The following is a 16801-nucleotide window of genomic DNA, read 5'->3' as shown; positions in this document are numbered from 1 at the left end:
TCTCCCAATTAAAAATGTGTGTGTCCTGTATTCCTGCCATGAACCCGGGAGAGGCACTTGCACCTGAGCCCAAGGGGGTGTTCTTAAGGATGTTAAGAACACTGTGGCACGTTTGTAATGGTGGAGCATTTGAAGCAACCTGAATGTCCATCAATTTGGAAATGGCCAAATAAGATACGGTATACTCATATGAGGGGAGTTCCCTATGTGGCAGTTAAGGTGTTAATTAGATCTACACATAACAACATGGATAGATCTCAAAAAACATACTGCTGAGTGAATAAAAGGTTGCAGAATACTATATAGAGTCTCATACAGTGTGTGAAAAGAATATACAAAAAATAGAGTATATTTTCTGTAGCAGGGTTCGGCAAATTTTTTCTGCCAAGGGCTGGATGGTACGTATTTTAGGCTTTGAGGGCCTTACAGTCAACATAGACTTTAGTAGTGCACCGCCCTAGTAGTAGAAAAGCAGCCAGAGACAACACATACATGAGTGGATGTGGCTGTGTTCCATTAAAACTTTATTTACAGAAAACCAGGAGTGCCAATTCCTGTTCTAGATCTTATTTTGTCACTTTAAAATGCATTATATATTCCTATAGCATAGAGGTCAGCAAACTCTAGCTCATGAGCCAAGTCTATTTTTGTAAAAGTTTTTGTACAAGCTATATTGGAACGCCACCATGCCCATTCACTTAACCTATAGCCTGTAAATCCTCACTATAAAGTTAGAGTTGAGTAGTTAGGACAGAGACCTTGTGACTCTCAAAGCCTAAAATACCTGGACCTTAACAGAAAAAGCTTGCTGAGCCCTGATGTGGAAGGTTAGGCAACAAACTCAAAACACTGGTTGTCTTTGGGGACATGGGGAGGGACTAAGGTGGTGGTCATAGGGGGTTTAGCTTTATTTGTTATTTTCTGATTTTTTTAAAAATTAAAAATATAAATTAATTTATATTTAAAATGTAATTAAAAATATAAAATAAAAAATATATAAAATCATGCTAAGTGAAAGAAGCCAGTTACAAAAGACCACACGTTATATGCTTCCATCTATATGAAATGTCCAGAACAGGCAAATCTGTAGAGACAGAAAATAGATGAGTGGCTGCCTAGGGCTGGGGAGAGGGGAGTATTTGGAGGAGATGAGGGATGACTGCTAAAAGTTATGGGGTTTCTTTTCGGGATGATGAAAATTGTTCTAAAGTTGATTGTGGTGATGGTTGCACAACTGGTTTTCGTGACTACCCTAAAAACCTTTGAATTGTGTGGTATGTGAATTAAATCGCAATAGAGCTGTTAAAAGAAAGAAGGGGAAACCACAGTTAAGTTTACTTAGAAAAAAGAAAAAGAAATCAATATAAGGCTGGATTCTCTGACCTGTGTAATTGAGATGTAAGGGCCCTCAGGAGGTTAGATGCTTTAGTCTCTAGCTTATAGACAAATACATTCTTAGGCTCTCCAAGAAATCTTGTTCTAGAATGAAGTTGCCACGAGTCTCGAGAAATTTCTCATATTGAACTGAATGCTCTTTTGCTGCCGTAAGTTGAGGGAGCTCTTGTCATTCCAGAAATGCTGAGCATGCCCCTGTGAGCTCTGAGGGTCCTTGGACCCAGTACTGTTGGTCACTGCCATGGGCGGTCTGCACCTTCCAGGGTGGCTCACAGGAAGGCACTGAGGGCTGCGAGATCATGTCCCCTGCGTAAGATGGGGAACCAGGTGAGCCCAGACGTGTCCCCCAGGAAGAGAGACATCAGCAACAAGTTTAATCAAATAAAATGTATCTCTTTCTCTCTCTGCCACCAGCTGGGATCTTGTGGATAAAATAATTTTTTTTGAGATCTAAAAATTTTATTATAAAATTAAAGAAGTAATGCTTCTAGAAATACATATATATTTAAACATGAAAAGGTGTAAAAAGGTGAAAGTCTTCTTTCTTTCCTGCGCATCCTTAGGCAGTCCTCAGGAGTCACAAGTTTTAAACATTTTGCTTTGAGTCTTCTCATTCTTCTCTCCAGACTTTAAAGAAGATTTTTTTGTTTATCACCTTTAACTATTATGTCTTGATGCAACTCTGAAAGGTGAGGAACTGAGCCTCCTTGAGGCTGGTGCTGTCTCTTATCCCCTCTCCTCCCAGCTCTTGTTGGCGATATTTTCACTTTTAGTTCTTCTGTTGGTTACTTCAGTTACTTCATTTTAAAAAGTAATACAAATCCACATTAAAAATTCAAACTGTACAAAAAAGGACATATGATGAAACCAGGTCACCTGCTCTAGAAGGGAAGGCTTTGAAGCTACCAAGACAGCTGATGTTTATAAAATTAGTCAGGGAAATGAGGATGATGCTAACTTGCTCAGGGTTCAAGTGGGACCTTGTTCAGGAGTGGGGAGGGTTTGGGGATGGTGTTCAGGAAGGCAGGGGTCGGGAGGATGGAGGACGCAGGCAGAGCAGGAGGAGATTGGCCTAACTTGGACTCTGCTGAAGCTGTAGAATATAGCTGCTGATGGGGTGTTGCAGGGTGAGGGGTGTTACGGCTGTGACGGGAGCCTGGGCCCTGGAGTTGTAGCCACCTGGGCTCAGATCCTGTCTCGGGCACTTACTAGCTGGGACCTTGGGTGGGTTAGTGTGCCTTTCTGAGTCTTGGTATCTTTTATTTGGGTAAACTGATGGTAATAATATCTCCTTTCCATGGTGATTGTGAATATTGAGTGAAAGCATACAGTTAAAGCACCTAATGCAGCAGCTCTTACATGGACACTTGGAAACGTGTATTGTGAGAGAATCAGAAGGTTTTGGTACAAATGCCATAAAAATGTGATGTGATACACACATCACGTGCGAGCCCCGCTGTGGCTAAACAATCACCCCCCTGCCTCCCCCTGGCCCCGTCTCAGTGCTCGGCGGCTGCGCACTGTTCCGGGGACTCTGTCGGGAGGTTCTGTGCAGCTCATGCCTTGTTGGGCGGGGTGTTCTTCTTGTTTAACATCCTTCAGCTAAAGCACAATTAAAACGTTCTTCAACAGCTCCCTGTCGGTGTGTCCTGAGGGCCCTCCCCCTCCCCCAAGGAAAGCTGTCACCTCTCTGGGTGCAAAGGGAAGGTGCTGTCCGTGGCATTCTGGTTTCGTAGCTTTTCGGCCCTGTGTGAAGGGAGCAGCGGCGGCGTCTGTCCTCAGTGGAGTGGTCTGCGGCAGTTCCTTCCACTTGCTTCTCTGAATGGCCTTTCTCTCCACCACACACACCTACTCTTCAGGGCTGTGCCCTGCGTCAGCACAGTCCACTGTCCTCACTAGAGCTCATGGCCTGGGAAGGAGAGAGGCGAGACTTCCTGTGATGTATGCAGGTGTCGTGGGTTTTAGGGAGCCTGCTGGCTTCCAGAGCACATGACCATCCACCCCCGTCCTCCTTACCACACCTTCCCAAGGACTTATGTGTTCATGTTCCAAGAACTATACAGCTGGCCCTCTGTATCCAGCGTTCCTTATCTGCGGGTTCAACCAACTGTGGATCAAAAATATTCAGAAAAAAAATTTCCAGAAAGTACCAAAAAGCAAAACGTGAATTTGCTGCATGCTGGCAACTCTTTATGTAGCATTTACATTGTATTTACAATTATTTACATAACATTTATGTTGTGTTAGGTATTATAAGTAATCTAGAGATGATTTAAAGTATATGGGAAAATGTGCCTAGGTTCTATGCAAATACTATGCCATTTTATATAAAAAACTTGAGCATCCATGGATTTTGGTATCTTTGTGGGGGGAGGGGGGCAATCCTGAAATCAGTCCCTCATGGCTACCCAGGGAGTACGATACATAAAAACGATACCACTGCACATCAGCTTTCATTTTATACTTTTCAGGGAGCTTTTGTGTCTACTATTTCATTCATTTCATTTTATTTTATCATCATGACAACTCTGCGGGGCAGTACAGAAGTCATCATTAAGTCCATTTTAAAGATGAGGAAACTGAGGCCCAAAGACACCTAGGTACGTGCAGTGCAGGTCTGTCATTGACTCAGGACCTATTTCTGGATGTCTCCTTTATGTCCAGGTCTGTGTTAATTCCTGGGGATACAATTATGACCTACAAATGGATAGTCCCTATTCTCCCAGAGCTTCTAGTCTGGTGACAGCAATAAACATTAAACACATACATTAAATAAGCTATTTAATTATACTTGTGTTAAGTGCTATGAAAGAAAGTATGTGGTATAGGTGGGAGCAGACAGCAGTCTGTGAGGGAGGGTTTTCAGTTTTGAATCCAGTTTCATGCTCCTGTTCCATTAAAGTCGGGCTCTTGCCTGCCATGGAGCTTAGCTGTTTAATCTAAATTCAAGGATTTGAATGCTACAGAGGTACCCTGGATATCAGTGAACTGCCTTATGGTATCCTAGGTGACAGTTGGGTATTATAGTGGGACCATGACGTTTTAAAGCAGTTCTTTGAATCAACTTCCAAAGAAATGCCCCTGTTAGGATGAGGGAGTAATTAACCAGCATCATCTCTCACCTGGTTGGTCACAGAGTCTTGGTCTTAGTGGCCATCCCCTTCCCCCCTCATCTTGAGCATCTCTTAAAGCCGCTCTGCCAGGTGAGAAAGACAGTCTTGCCACATAGAGGAGACCTTTTTGTGGTCAGAGCTTTATAAGTAGTGACAACCCTTGGTAGGATAGCCTCTGAAGGTGCTCTCAAGGTCATTAGCAGTTTGTCCAAAGCTGTATAATTCCAGGCGTCTCTAGGTCTGAGGAGTTTATGATGATACCGCTGTCATTTTTTTCTTTCCCCATAGGTATGTGTCTGATTTCACCAGTACTCTCCACTCAATACGAAAGAAGTATAGGCTGGATGATATTCCTCTCAACTCCCTTTTTCAAGAAGATTGGGCGGCTTTTCAGAATTCCATTAGGTAAAGTGGGGGTAAACATGCATAATATAGTATATAAAAATGATAAATGCGTAAGGTGTTTTTTTTTCTCTCTTTCACTGCCCCCCCACTTTTTTTTAAAGGAAATACTCTAGACTCTGAAAACAAGCCAATAAACAAAGAAAACAGGCCAAACCAAACAAACACCAAAAAGACCCCTCTTGTTCTTAAAATATTTTAAAAAGTTCTTTATGAACTCATCTCCTTTGGTGACTTAAGTTTTTTTATGTTTGAGATTTTTTTTTTTCCCCTTAGCCTATAGTTTCTGCAAACGTAAAATAAGTTAGAGCTTTTATTTTAGAAAATACACAGCTGATTGGATCCTGTTTCTGGATCTGTGCCACAGTACTAAATGGTAAGTCAATGCTATTTGGCCTGCAGAGAGCTGTGTAAGAGTTCCGTGAAAGGCCTTGAGGTAACCCTCCCAAGTCGTTGTTGACAGACAGATTCTGGTGTAGCCTGTGTGACCTGTGGGCCACTAGGTAGACACCCTGTTGCCCTAAGCCCTGAGGTCTGGTGGGAGTGTGATTGGCAGTGGCCTGAGGAGTTTGGCCCTTGATGTGTCCAGCCTGAGGGAATGCCCTGGCAGTCCAGTGGTTAGGACTCTGCGCTTCCACTGCAGGGGGCATGGGTTCGATCCCTGGGCGGGGAACTAAGATTCTGCATGCTGCACGGCACGGCCCAAAAAAAAAAAAAAAAAAAAGACGGACGCTCTGGAAGCACTGGGCCTGCATCGTCCCAAGGCTATGACCTGAAGCCTCGGTTGACTAGGTGTATGTTCTCTGTTGTGCTGTGGTTCTCCCACTCCTGTGAGGTCTAACAACTGTACTATCAGCCTGAGATAAAAAGCGATCTAGAAATTTGTTTTCCTTACAACCATTCTTTGCAGACATACGTTCTGAAAAGGCAAGCTGCTCTCCCCCCACTTACATTTCTTGCCTGACCCCCGGCCTAGGTGGTATGTGCAGAGTGCCCATGGCACATGTGGGTCTGAGTGCAGATCCAGACCCTCCAAAAGCTGTCTTTAATCAGGGTAAACCCGGGGCCTCCCAGGACCATTTGGAGTGTCTCCTCATGGGCTCTGATCTGAACTTTTGTTTTTGATGAAATTTAATGTTCTAGATGCTAATATCCCTTATCAGCTGTGGCAGCTTGGTACACCAGAAAATATGTGCAAGGTTGTTCTCTTGTAACTGATGTGAGTGGAATATTTCACTTTCTCATAAACCTGTCTTATGATGGAATGCCTAGATATCCTGGTGATGATAGACACTTTTAGAGAAAGTTAAAAGTTAACTAGACCTAAGATGTTTTTAATCCTTGGATTTGTCCTGACATTATAGTTTGGTGTTGAAGGACTCAGTAGCTGGAGTTCGAGGCCTAGCATAAAATTACTTGAAAATTAAAGGATTATTAAATACAGAAATGATCATTCAGGCTTATCTCTGAGAAACAAATGGATTAATCTTCATCTGCCTTTCATGTGATCAGAGAGAAACAATTCTAAGATCAAAACAGTTTTCTCTTCTATGCCTGGCAAATAGCAGGCAGCTCACAAATATTAATGAATTTTGGTTTTTAAATTTTAGATACAAAGAATTTCCAACCCATTTTATTTGTTTGTTTGTTTGTTTTGTTTTGTTTGTTTTGCTTTTTTGGCCACGCTGTGCAGCTTGTGGGATCCTATTTCCCTGACCAGGGATCGAACCCGTGCTCCCCGCAGTGGAAGCGTGGAGTCTTAACCACGGGACCTCCAGGGAATTCCCTCCAACCCATTTTCTTAAGGACAAAGCCCAAAAGCAACCTCAGTATTTTTGGAAATGTAAAATTATTTGAGATCATGTTGGATAGAATTCTGATTCATAGCAGAGAGACCCATGACAGGAGGATATTAGAAGGGACCAGCATTTCCCTTCTACATGAATTACTAATGAATGGAACATTTCAGGTAGGCCCTCAAATGGTTAACTGCTTTCCCACAACCCCGCACACCACCAAAAGGGGTGAATAGTTAGAATTTTTATGAATGGGACAATGTTTGTCCTCTAAATGTCGGCATTCCAGATACTTGAAGTGCTTTTTGTTTTGTTTAGGATAATAGCCACCTGTGGAGAGCTCCTGCGGCAGTGCGGGGACTTTGAGCAGCAGCTAGCCAACAGGTAGGAGAGGGCTGTGGGCCGGTCCCTCGGCTCTCAGCTGGGGAAAACCTTGACAGAGTACGCAGCGCAGTCTGAAGCCACAGAGCTTGAGGACTCTCTGTACCTAGGATACGAGGTGTCAGTATTGTCACCATTCAGCATTTATTGAGCACCTAAAAGGAGCAAGGCTCTGACCTCCTTGGCACATAATTTTACTTAGATATGGAAGTTTCAGCCTAAATGAGGAAGCAGTACGTGTTGTCTCCAAATTATGAGTGGGCAGGGCTCCCACTGCATGTTTGCAAGTCAGTTATTGGGAATGGAAAGTTATAGGCGGTGGCGAGGTCCCCTGGGCCAGCCCACAGAATCGGGATGAATCCGGCCAGCCTGCCTTCTGGATTCTGCAGTAGGATTCTGTGCTGCGGAAGCCGGTGTGTGTGTCAAAGGAGGATTTCTGGGGTCAGGCCTAGGAAAGTCCTTCCTGCCCCCTCTCCCTTCTGATACCTGCCAGGGCTTTTACACTGCCCCGAAGTGTCCCCATTCGGACCTGTTTTTCCCTCCAAGGGCTTCAAGCTTCCCAAATGCCCTCACTTCTTCAGTGGAATCTCTCATTGCCTTGGTGCAGCTGCTTTCTCTGTTCTGCAGGAATTCAGGGGAAGAAGTCTGTTTCCTAGGCGGTGTTAGGGCCTAGCAGCAGTCCCTTCATCTCTTTCTGGGATAACTCTTTGTTGTCCTAAAGTCACCTCTGCAGGAGGGAATTTCTGGCAGTGGTACAAAGTGAAAAGCAAGCTGAGGCCTCGAGACTGGGTGGGCGGTAGGGCTGAGCTGCCGGGGAAGGTCGCCAGACCGGCCGCGGGGTCAGGGCTCTGGGTTGGTCATTTCTTCTTCTCACCACTCTTTGTCTCCTTTCATTTCTGAACCCACGGGTTGCCTTCAAGTCCCAAGATTTTTCACCATGGTTCTCATTATGGGGAAAGCCTTGTGGGGGCCAGGGGTGGGGGGGGCGGGTTGGAATGGGCGGCTGTTGCAGTTCATAATTCCCAAGCAGCCCGGCATAGAGCTCATGTGGCTTCTTGGAATGAATAAAACCGGAGCACCACAGGCATACAGTGGAGTGTGGATAAATAATATAAATGATGAAGTAGACGCCCCCTTCCTCCCTCCCCACTCCCACACACATTTATGCTCATGTTTATATGCACATGTGTGCGTACACACACACACACACACACACACGGTGAGGGGAGCCTATGGCGGAAGGGTGAGTAGGTCTGGGTTCAAGAAGGCCCCTAAGAAAAGGTGAAAATTTGACATTTATGTATTGAAAAGAAAGGCATGTAGCTTATTAGTTTCTTAATTACGGTGGTAATTACAGCCTGGGCCCAGCTCAAAAATTAAAAGTTCACGAGTGTACAAAGTATTAAAAACTGAAAGTCTACTCACCCCAAAAATTCTTGAGAAGAAATGTTAACAGCCCCCCTGCCCCCATCACATTTGTTGAGCTCTGCCGTGAAAGGCTTTACATGAATTAACTCCTTAATCCTCCCAGGGCGTCCAAAGAGATAGGTACTATTCTTACCCCCATTTTTACACATGAAGAGACATTGAGGCCTAGAATTTGGCGCCAGTAGTAACTTTTTAAGTAAAAGAAATTATCTGTGGAAAGAGCTGTGTCTGAGGTGATGCAACGAAGAGGCAGTGATCTGAACCTGGACGTCAGCTGAGTCATCCCGAGTGTGTGAGCATCACCTCCACAGTGTCCTTCCTCACAGATGAGTGTCCGTCCTCAGACTTGGGTTTCTCTGCATATATATCAGCCGACTTTCCATATCAGAACGTATAGACTTGCCTTAATCTTTTAATGAAGATGAGTATTACATTCTAAAGGGTAAGGAAGGATCTGGTTAAGAAGGTGAATGGGGGCATGACAGATAAAGGGTGAGCCCCTCTAACTGCATTTTGCAGCCCAGAGAGGCTGAGAGGCTGGCCCGAGCTTTGGTGTGAGATGAGAACAGATTGGGTGTATCCAAGGGAGTCTTTTTAAGAGGTGACGTCATTCTGGAAGCACTGAGCCTGGAAAGGGAAAAGAGTAACAGTCATCATCTGTGTTCCCAACAGGGAGCCCATGCGTGTGGCTGCCACCTATAAAGCTTATCTTATCTCCCTGTCAGTTTCACCGGCAGACCCAGACTGCAACTTAGGACCACTCCCCTCAGGTGGCAGAGGCAGTAGCTCGAAACACTCCAGATTACTTCAGCGACAAGAGTGACATTGGCTACTGGGCTTTTAAGATCACCTGTTTGCAGACAGGGATCGTTGTGTGACTAGTGGGGCGAGTAAAGCAAGGTTGAGTTGGGTGTCACCCGAGGGATTTCTCTTGTACTTGGGTGACATACAGGGAGATTGCCGTGGTTCCTCTATACTTTTATGGTGCCCACCACTTATTTTTGGAACAGTGGTATTTTCACTAGGACAAGGTTTTAGTGGGACAGTTCAGTGGGACAGTGAGGTTTGGGGAATCCAAAATAAATGTCCAGGTTCCTATGGCTGAGGAGCGGGCAGCAACTTTTCCAGAAAAGGAGATGAGTTGAGGAAGGAGATGGAATTGGGAGGTTAGCCCCTCCCTCCTCTGCTCATACTCACTGCCTTCTCCTGGCTCAGCAGGTAGCACAGCACTGGCACCTAATGGACTCTCCTGTTAATCTCTGAGCTTCTGAGGGCAAGCTCTATGTTTAATCATCTGATATCACCGAGACCTGGCTTAGAGCCCATTGTAATGATGAGAAAACTTTTTTTTTTTTTAATTTTTTTCTTTATTTTTGGCTGTGTTGGGTCTTTGTTGCTGCGCACGGGCTTTCTCTAGTTGCGGTGACGGGGGACTACTCTTCGTTGTGGTGCACGGGCTTCTCATTGCGGTGGCTTCTCTCGTTGTGGAGCACGGGCTCTAGGTGCGCAAGCTTCAGTAGTTGCAGCATGCGGGCTCAGTAGTTGTGGCTCGCGGGCTCTAGAGCGCAGGCTCAGTAGTTGTGGTGCACGGGCTTAGTTGCTCCATGGCATGTGGGATCTTCCTGGACCAGGGATCGAACCGTGTCCCCTGCATTGGCAACGGATTCTTAACCACTGCGCCACCAGGGAAGTCCTGAGAAAATGTTTCTTAATGAATGAGGAGATCAAGTGTTCATTTTGGTATGGTTTAGTTCTCAATAATAGGAAATACATATAGCGGGAAATCAGATTCTAATGATGAGGTTATCTAATGGTGACTGGATGAAGAGGAGGCTAGGGAAAAATGCCATTAGTTCCTTAGGGTTGGAGCTATATTTATTTCAACATTTAAAAATATTAGATTTGGTTTTTATTGTAGAGCACACTATTGTGACATTTTAAGCTATAAATTTTTTTAAAATTAATTAATTTATTTTTGGCTGCACTGGGTCTTCGTTGCTGCGCACGGGCTTTCTCTAGTTGCGGTGACGGGGGGCTACTCTTCGTTGTGGTGCACGGGCTTCTCATTGAGGTGGCTTCTCTTGTTGCAGAGCACGGGCTCTAGGCGCGCGGGCTTCAGTAGTTGTGGCACGCAGGCTCAGCAGTTGCGGTTTGCGGGCTCTAGAGCGCAGGCTCAGTAGTTGTGGCTCATGGGCCTAGTTGCTCCGTGGCATGTGGGATCTTCCCGGACCAGGGCTCAAACCCGTGTCCCCTGCATTGGCAGGAGGACTCCTAACCACTGCTCCACCAGGGAAGTCCCTTAAACTGTAATCTTTAGTACTCAAAACATTCCCAACGTAACTGTTTTTCTTCGGCTTGGATGGCAGACTGATGCCACTTGCCCCTGGCAGCCTGAGACTGAGACACGTATTGCAGTAACCCCAAGAAGGAGAGCTGACTTCCCAGAGGGCAGAGACGAAAGCTCAGCTCTCAACTTCCTGCTCACCAAACCCAGGGTCACCTGTCAGTCAAAGAATAATTACGGAGCACCTGCTATGTGCCCGGCACTGTGCTAAGTGCTGGGAATTCAGAGATGAAGACCACTCTGGTTTAGCCTCACCATCTAGTGTGTAAGAGAGGTGAAGCCTGGTGAAGTCAGAAGACAGAGTGCCTGGGGGGAAAGATTGGGCAGAGGAGATGCCCCTGGGACAGGTCCTTGAAGAAGGAGTAGGATTTTTCCAGGTGCACCAAGGAGGGGAGAGCATTTCAGATCACAGGAGCGTGCGAGCAAGACACGCAAGGGTGTGAAGCATGGTGTGTGGGCTGGGGGTGGTTGGCATGGTAGCGGGAATGTTTGTAAGGATACGGGAGCTCCAGCGATGGAGGACGCTGGGGGCCATGCCTAGGCATTTTTAGTTTTATCTTGGGGAGCACTGAAGGATCTGTGGGAAAAAGACAAAATCAGATTTGCCTTTTGGAAAGATCATTCCAGTAACCCTTAGGAGGACAGATTAAATGGAGCGTGGAAGGGAAGGCAACTATGATCCAGGCAAGAAATAGTGAAGACTTGGAAGTAAGGCAGCGGCAGGGACAGGCCACAGTTTCACAGAGAAAAGATGCAACCAAAATTACCCGTAGGAGTAACCAACAGGGAAAACTGTAACTTGACCTTAGTGGCAGAGGCAGGTGGCTACTTGTGTCAGTAGTGGTTCCTGAGGAAAGTCCTGTCCCCAGGATTTGTTTGCAAGTACAGGCATTTCTTGACAAGCTCATGGGATTTGTTTTTGAAGAAGTGAGTGCCTACAGGCTGCCATGTCCAAAATGATCTTTTTTATAAGAAATTATGGTAAAGGAGGCGTTGGGGAATTAGGCACAGTTGGGATGTACTACAGTGTCTAGTCTTCTGGCTACATAGGTTTGTATAATTCTGTACACATTTAAACGTATAGGCTGAATGGTGAGGTTGGGCTAAGGAGGAAACAGAGCGAGGATTTTCAGCATCCGTCAAGGGAGGTCATCCTCGTTGGAGACAGAGATCCTACTCCCCAAGCAGCGCCAGAGGTTGATCATCCCATAGAACCTCCTCCAGGCATTGTTCTTTCTCAGGAAAGCACCGGCCTCTCTCAGTAGATCTCTCTAAACCTCAGAAGTAAACTTTACGGTGCCGATGAACACAAACACCACACGAGCCCAGCGTGTGCGAGAGTGTGAGTCCTGTGGGTAGAGGCGTGCAGCGAGCTGCTGTCACTCTTCTCCAGGGACACTGCCGTGTCTCGTGCCTCTGACTGCGGTGCTGGTGGCTCCCTTGGTTTTGACTATTCCAAAGAGTGATGCTAATATAGCTCATATATAGAAAGTGCACAGTATTCCAGATTGTAGTGAGTTGACAGCTGCCTTGTAGGCTGTGCATTATATTAGGAAGATGGCATATTCTGTTAGTGTCAGTGTTAAATAGGAAATAAAAACACCTGGTGTTTACTGTGCACCTGAGGTCCAGCTCCCTCCTAAAGGATCAAGGGCATCTCCATTTCCTTATAAAATGGACCCTACATCAATCTGCCTCATGAGGATATCCTGGGATTTAGTAAGGAGCAGTCCGAATGCTCCAAGAAGAAAATTCCATACAAATAGCTCAGGGCATAATGGTCATCACTTTCATTACAGGATTTTGTCCACAGCTGGGAAGTATCTCTCTGAGTCCTACAGCCCTCGGAGCCTGACCGGTTTTCAGGATAGCATCTTGACAGACAAGAAGAGCTCTGCCAGGAACCCATGGCAAGAATATAATTACCTTCAGAAAGACAGCCCTGCCGAATATGGCAGTTTAATGGAAATACTCTATACCCTCAAGGTATGAGACCTGACTGATGGCATTCTTGCAAATGAAAACTTTTCCCTTGTCACTCACCCTTTCCCTAACCTAGGCTTTCTGCCCCTGTGTGTGGGCCCTGGGCTGTGGCATGCCCTCCCACGTCTCTCTCTCATTTATGTTGGGGTTTTAAGAAGCTAAACAACTAAACTGGGGTCGAACCAATTGAAACACAGCTGTAGGAGGTGTTGGATAAATGGAGCTTTATTACTGACGAAAGGTAGGCTGGAGAGTGTGGCTCTCGATCTGCAGCCGCAGGAGCTCGCTGTTCTCCTCTCCGGAGTTAGACCCGTCAGCAGGATGGGCGGAGCTGGACGGCCCTGGGCCCCCACGTGGGCACAGCCCCCCCCCGTACTGAGTGGCAGAGAGGGGACCGGAATTCCTGTACTGCCTGGGGGTGAGCAGAACCTGGGAAGGTGGACCCCAACCCAGGAGCCCGGGGAGGAGCAAGGGTGGGGAGGAGCCAGGAGCACCCCTCGAGTGCAGGTTCTTCCATGTGGCAACACGACAGCGTGGGAATCAGTGTTCCCTCCTGGCTGTTCCTTTGGCTTAAACTCTTCGTTTGTCTACCATAAAATGGCCCTTGACTTTGAGCTTTGGGCCTCTTGGTGCCCAGGGACAGGGGGACCTCCTGACAAATGGAATGAGCCACACGCTCCCTGGGAATGGCCTCAGGGTTCTTAGAGGGCCGCGGCCTCCTTTCCAGAGCCACCTCCCGCCCCCAGTCTGATTTGAACCTCACTCTCTTGGTGATAAGCCAAGGAGGTACGGCTGTTCCCATAGCACCAAATTCTATCTGAAATTATCCTGATGGGCCACGAGCTCTGGAGGTGACCGCACAGTGTGCCTCAGGATGTGTCTGAGGCCTCAGCGTTGCCCTCACAGGGTCTCCCCCATCCCTCTGTACCTTGACCCAGCAACTGGCTGCATTTGAGCTTGACAAACACTTCTTGAAGCCATTCTGCAAGTTCATTCATCCGTGCTTCTGTGATTACGTTAAAGCAACTCTGTTTATCTTTATTGCTGATCTGATTTATGTCTGTTTGTTGTAATCAGTTCATTTATAATAGCAAAACTACGGTTACATTTTCCACCTCTGTATTTTCTCAGGCTGTTTGGAATACCTCGGGACTCACACAGGTGGTGCATACTCTGGTGTACAGCCGAGTATAATTGACCTGACCTCACTGGGAATCAGGGCTCTGTCTATCACTCTTGTTTCTACATGACACTTCTGATCATTTTTTCCTTCTTCCTCTATCCCTGAGGGACAGTCACAGGTTAATTTTTCCTAAACTACCAATCCATGAGCTTATATTAGCTTAAATGCATCAGAGTCACCTGGGAAAGTGAATGAAAAATATATCAATAGTTTCCTGGGCTCCAGAACCCCAGTGGATCCAGATTCAGTAGTTCTATGGTAGACCCTGGGTATCTGTAACTCAGTGTGCTCTCCAGGGGGTCCTGGGGCACAGCCAGGTTTGAAACCACTGTAGTAGAGAACCCTCTTACTATTTTCCTTTCAGTGGCTTTTCAAAACACTCAGCTAATACCTTGGTTGGATTCAGGGCCTAACACCCTGCCTTCCGCATTTTCTTGTCTTAGGAAAAAGGGTCAAGTAACCACAACCTGCTGTCGGCGTCTCGAGCGGCTCTGACTCGGCTTAACCAACAGGCCCACCAGCTGGCTTTCGATTCCGTCTTCCTGCGCATCAAGCAGCAGCTGCTCCTCATTTCCAAGATGGATGTAAGTTTCCCACCACCTGGAAAACGTGCCCCTTCACCCCCCAGCCTAGGCCTAATATCCCCTTCCCCGAGCTTTGGGCGGTGCCCCCTCTGACTCTCCTAGGCTAGAAGTCCACCTGTAGAGTCACTGTTCCCTTGCAACTCATTGCTTAGCGAGACTGTCCTATCTTAATTGTAGTTACTGTGATGCTGTGTTTTCAGACTGTTTCTTGGGATTATTACTGTTGCTTGATTAACTTTCACAGCAGCTTAGCTGTGCCCTCTCAGGGAGAAGTAAGGGAGATTATGTGCCACTGGAAAAGTTGGGGCCGGTCAGAGGAGCTAATTGTCTGATGAGGTTGAATTGTTTTCGTGCCAAACATTTGTGGAGACTTGGTTCTGGAACTTTGTTCAGGAGAGCGCCTTACTCGATTTGATCTGGTGGTTTTTTTTTTTTTTTTAGAGAAGGGCTCTTTTTTTTAAAAAAAAAATTTATTTATTTATTTATTTATTTATTTATTTTTGGCTGTGTTGGGTCTTTGTTGCTGTGCGCGGGCTTTCTTTAGTTGCGGTGAGCGGGGGCTACTCTTTGTTGCGGTGCGCAGGCTTCTCATTGTCGTGGCTTCTCTTGTTGTGGAGCACGGGCTCTAGGCATGCAGGCTTCAGTAGTTGTGGCACGTGGGCTCAGTAGTTGTGGCTTGCGGGCTCTAGAGTTCAGGCTCAGTAGTTGTGGCGCACGGGCCTAGTTGCTCCGCGGCATGTGGGATCTTCCCAGGCCAGGGCTCGAACCCGTGTCCCCTGCATTGGCAGGCGGATTCTTAACCACTGAGCCACCAGGGAAGCCCTGATCTGGTGTTTTTGAGGAGAGTTTGAAGGGTTCTGCTCTTTTCTATCCTTGATACTCTTGCTATTTGGCAATTCTTAGAACACCTCACTTTCCTTGCCTTGCACACTCTTCTCTTTTCTGGTTGTCCTTATTCCTTTTCAAGGAATTGCCTGTCAGTCCTGTTTTCTCTACTGGCTCTGACTTTCTCTGGGTCCAGATCTCATGACTTTCCTTTCAGATTTCTGAGACAGTCCCCTGATTAATTTTTCTCACTGACTCCTCAAGTCTATCTGGATTTGGCTTATTTTAAAGATAGTCTTGGGACTTCCCTGGTGGCGCAGTGGTTAAGAATCCTTCTGCCAATGCAGGGGACATGGGTTCGATCCCTGGTCTGGGAAGATCCTACACGCCGCAGAGCAGCTAAGCCCGTGTGCCGCAACTACTGAAGCCCATGCACTCTAGGGCCCACGTGCCGCAACTACTGAGCCCGCATGCTGCAACTACTGAAGCCCATGTGCCTAGAGCCCATGCTCCGCAACAAGAGAAGCCACCGCAATGAGAAGCCCGCGCACCGCAACGAAGAGTAGCCCCCGCTCGCTGCAACTAGAGAAAGCCCGCGCGCAGCAGTGAAGACCCAACGCGGCCAAAATAAAACAAAACAAAAGAGTAAGGATGGTCTTTTGGGAAAGATCCAGTTATGGGCTTTTACTATCCAAGAGATCCTTTAAGGAAGTCCTTTGCTTTTTGCTGCCCTCTGGCAAGCATACTAGGCCGGGAGCCAAGGGCCACTCGCTTTATTCACTGTATGATCTGGTTAGGTCTGTGCAAAATGCCGTGAGATCTACTCCAACCAGATTTTGCACTTCTGGCCTGGCTGGGGCAGGGCTGTGTGTGGGGCTGGTGGTGTGGGGCCCCTGCTGTCACATCCTAGTGGAAGTGCTGTCGATGGAGCTGTTCCGGGCACCGCCCATGCGTGGTCTCGTTGGGTCACACGGCTGAGGCTGTTACCTCCTCTGTGAGCCTCATCTCCTTATCTTTAAAATGGGGATACAGTAATCCTCACCATATGGGTATGTGAGGATTAAGTGAGATTGTGTATATGATAGAATTTAGCACAGCCCCTGTCACAGAGTAGATGCTTAATACATGGTGGTTTTCTTTTTTTCTGTGATTCTCAAGAGTAATGACAGTTTTTAAAAATAGAAATCACATATATTCATTTTCAGAAATTCAAGCAATATAGGAAAGTACAAAGAAAAAAAGCAGTAAACCCCTTCAAAGTCCCAACGTCCAGAAATCATCAAGCCAGACATCTCTTCCTGCCCACTCACATGTTGAAGGCTGGACGGGCATTGGTAGGGAAATGATCCATAGGAAGAAATGGAATT

At 46.5% G+C, this 16801-nt stretch overlaps 1 protein-coding gene across 3 annotated transcripts in view; it reads left to right on the top strand.

Moving 5' to 3' along the window:
• Positions 1-16801, top strand: part of COG7 (component of oligomeric golgi complex 7) — a 74484-nt gene that overhangs the window by 33006 nt on the left and 24677 nt on the right. The window contains exons 10-15 of one of the 3 annotated variants that reach the window (XR_009703260.1): positions 4797-4913; positions 7025-7090; positions 12659-12845; positions 14469-14609; positions 15782-16079; positions 16640-16800. Coding sequence is in view for 1 of the 3 variants with exons in the window: in XM_061208722.1 (XP_061064705.1) it covers positions 4797-4913; positions 7025-7090; positions 12659-12845; positions 14469-14609 (511 nt within the window). In the remaining 2 variants the exon portion in view is untranslated. Of the gene's footprint in view, positions 1-4796; positions 4914-7024; positions 7091-12658; positions 12846-14468; positions 14610-15781; positions 16080-16639; position 16801 lie in introns of those variants that run through there. The other 2 variants (XR_009703259.1, XM_061208722.1) reach the window with 2 other exon arrangements.

The sequence above is a fragment of the Eubalaena glacialis genome, chromosome 13 (genome assembly GCF_028564815.1).
Source record: "Eubalaena glacialis isolate mEubGla1 chromosome 13, mEubGla1.1.hap2.+ XY, whole genome shotgun sequence".
NCBI classification, from domain to species: domain Eukaryota; kingdom Metazoa; phylum Chordata; class Mammalia; order Artiodactyla; family Balaenidae; genus Eubalaena; species Eubalaena glacialis.
Note: the sequence above shows the minus strand (reverse complement) of the source record. Positions and strands in the feature narration are given on the sequence as shown.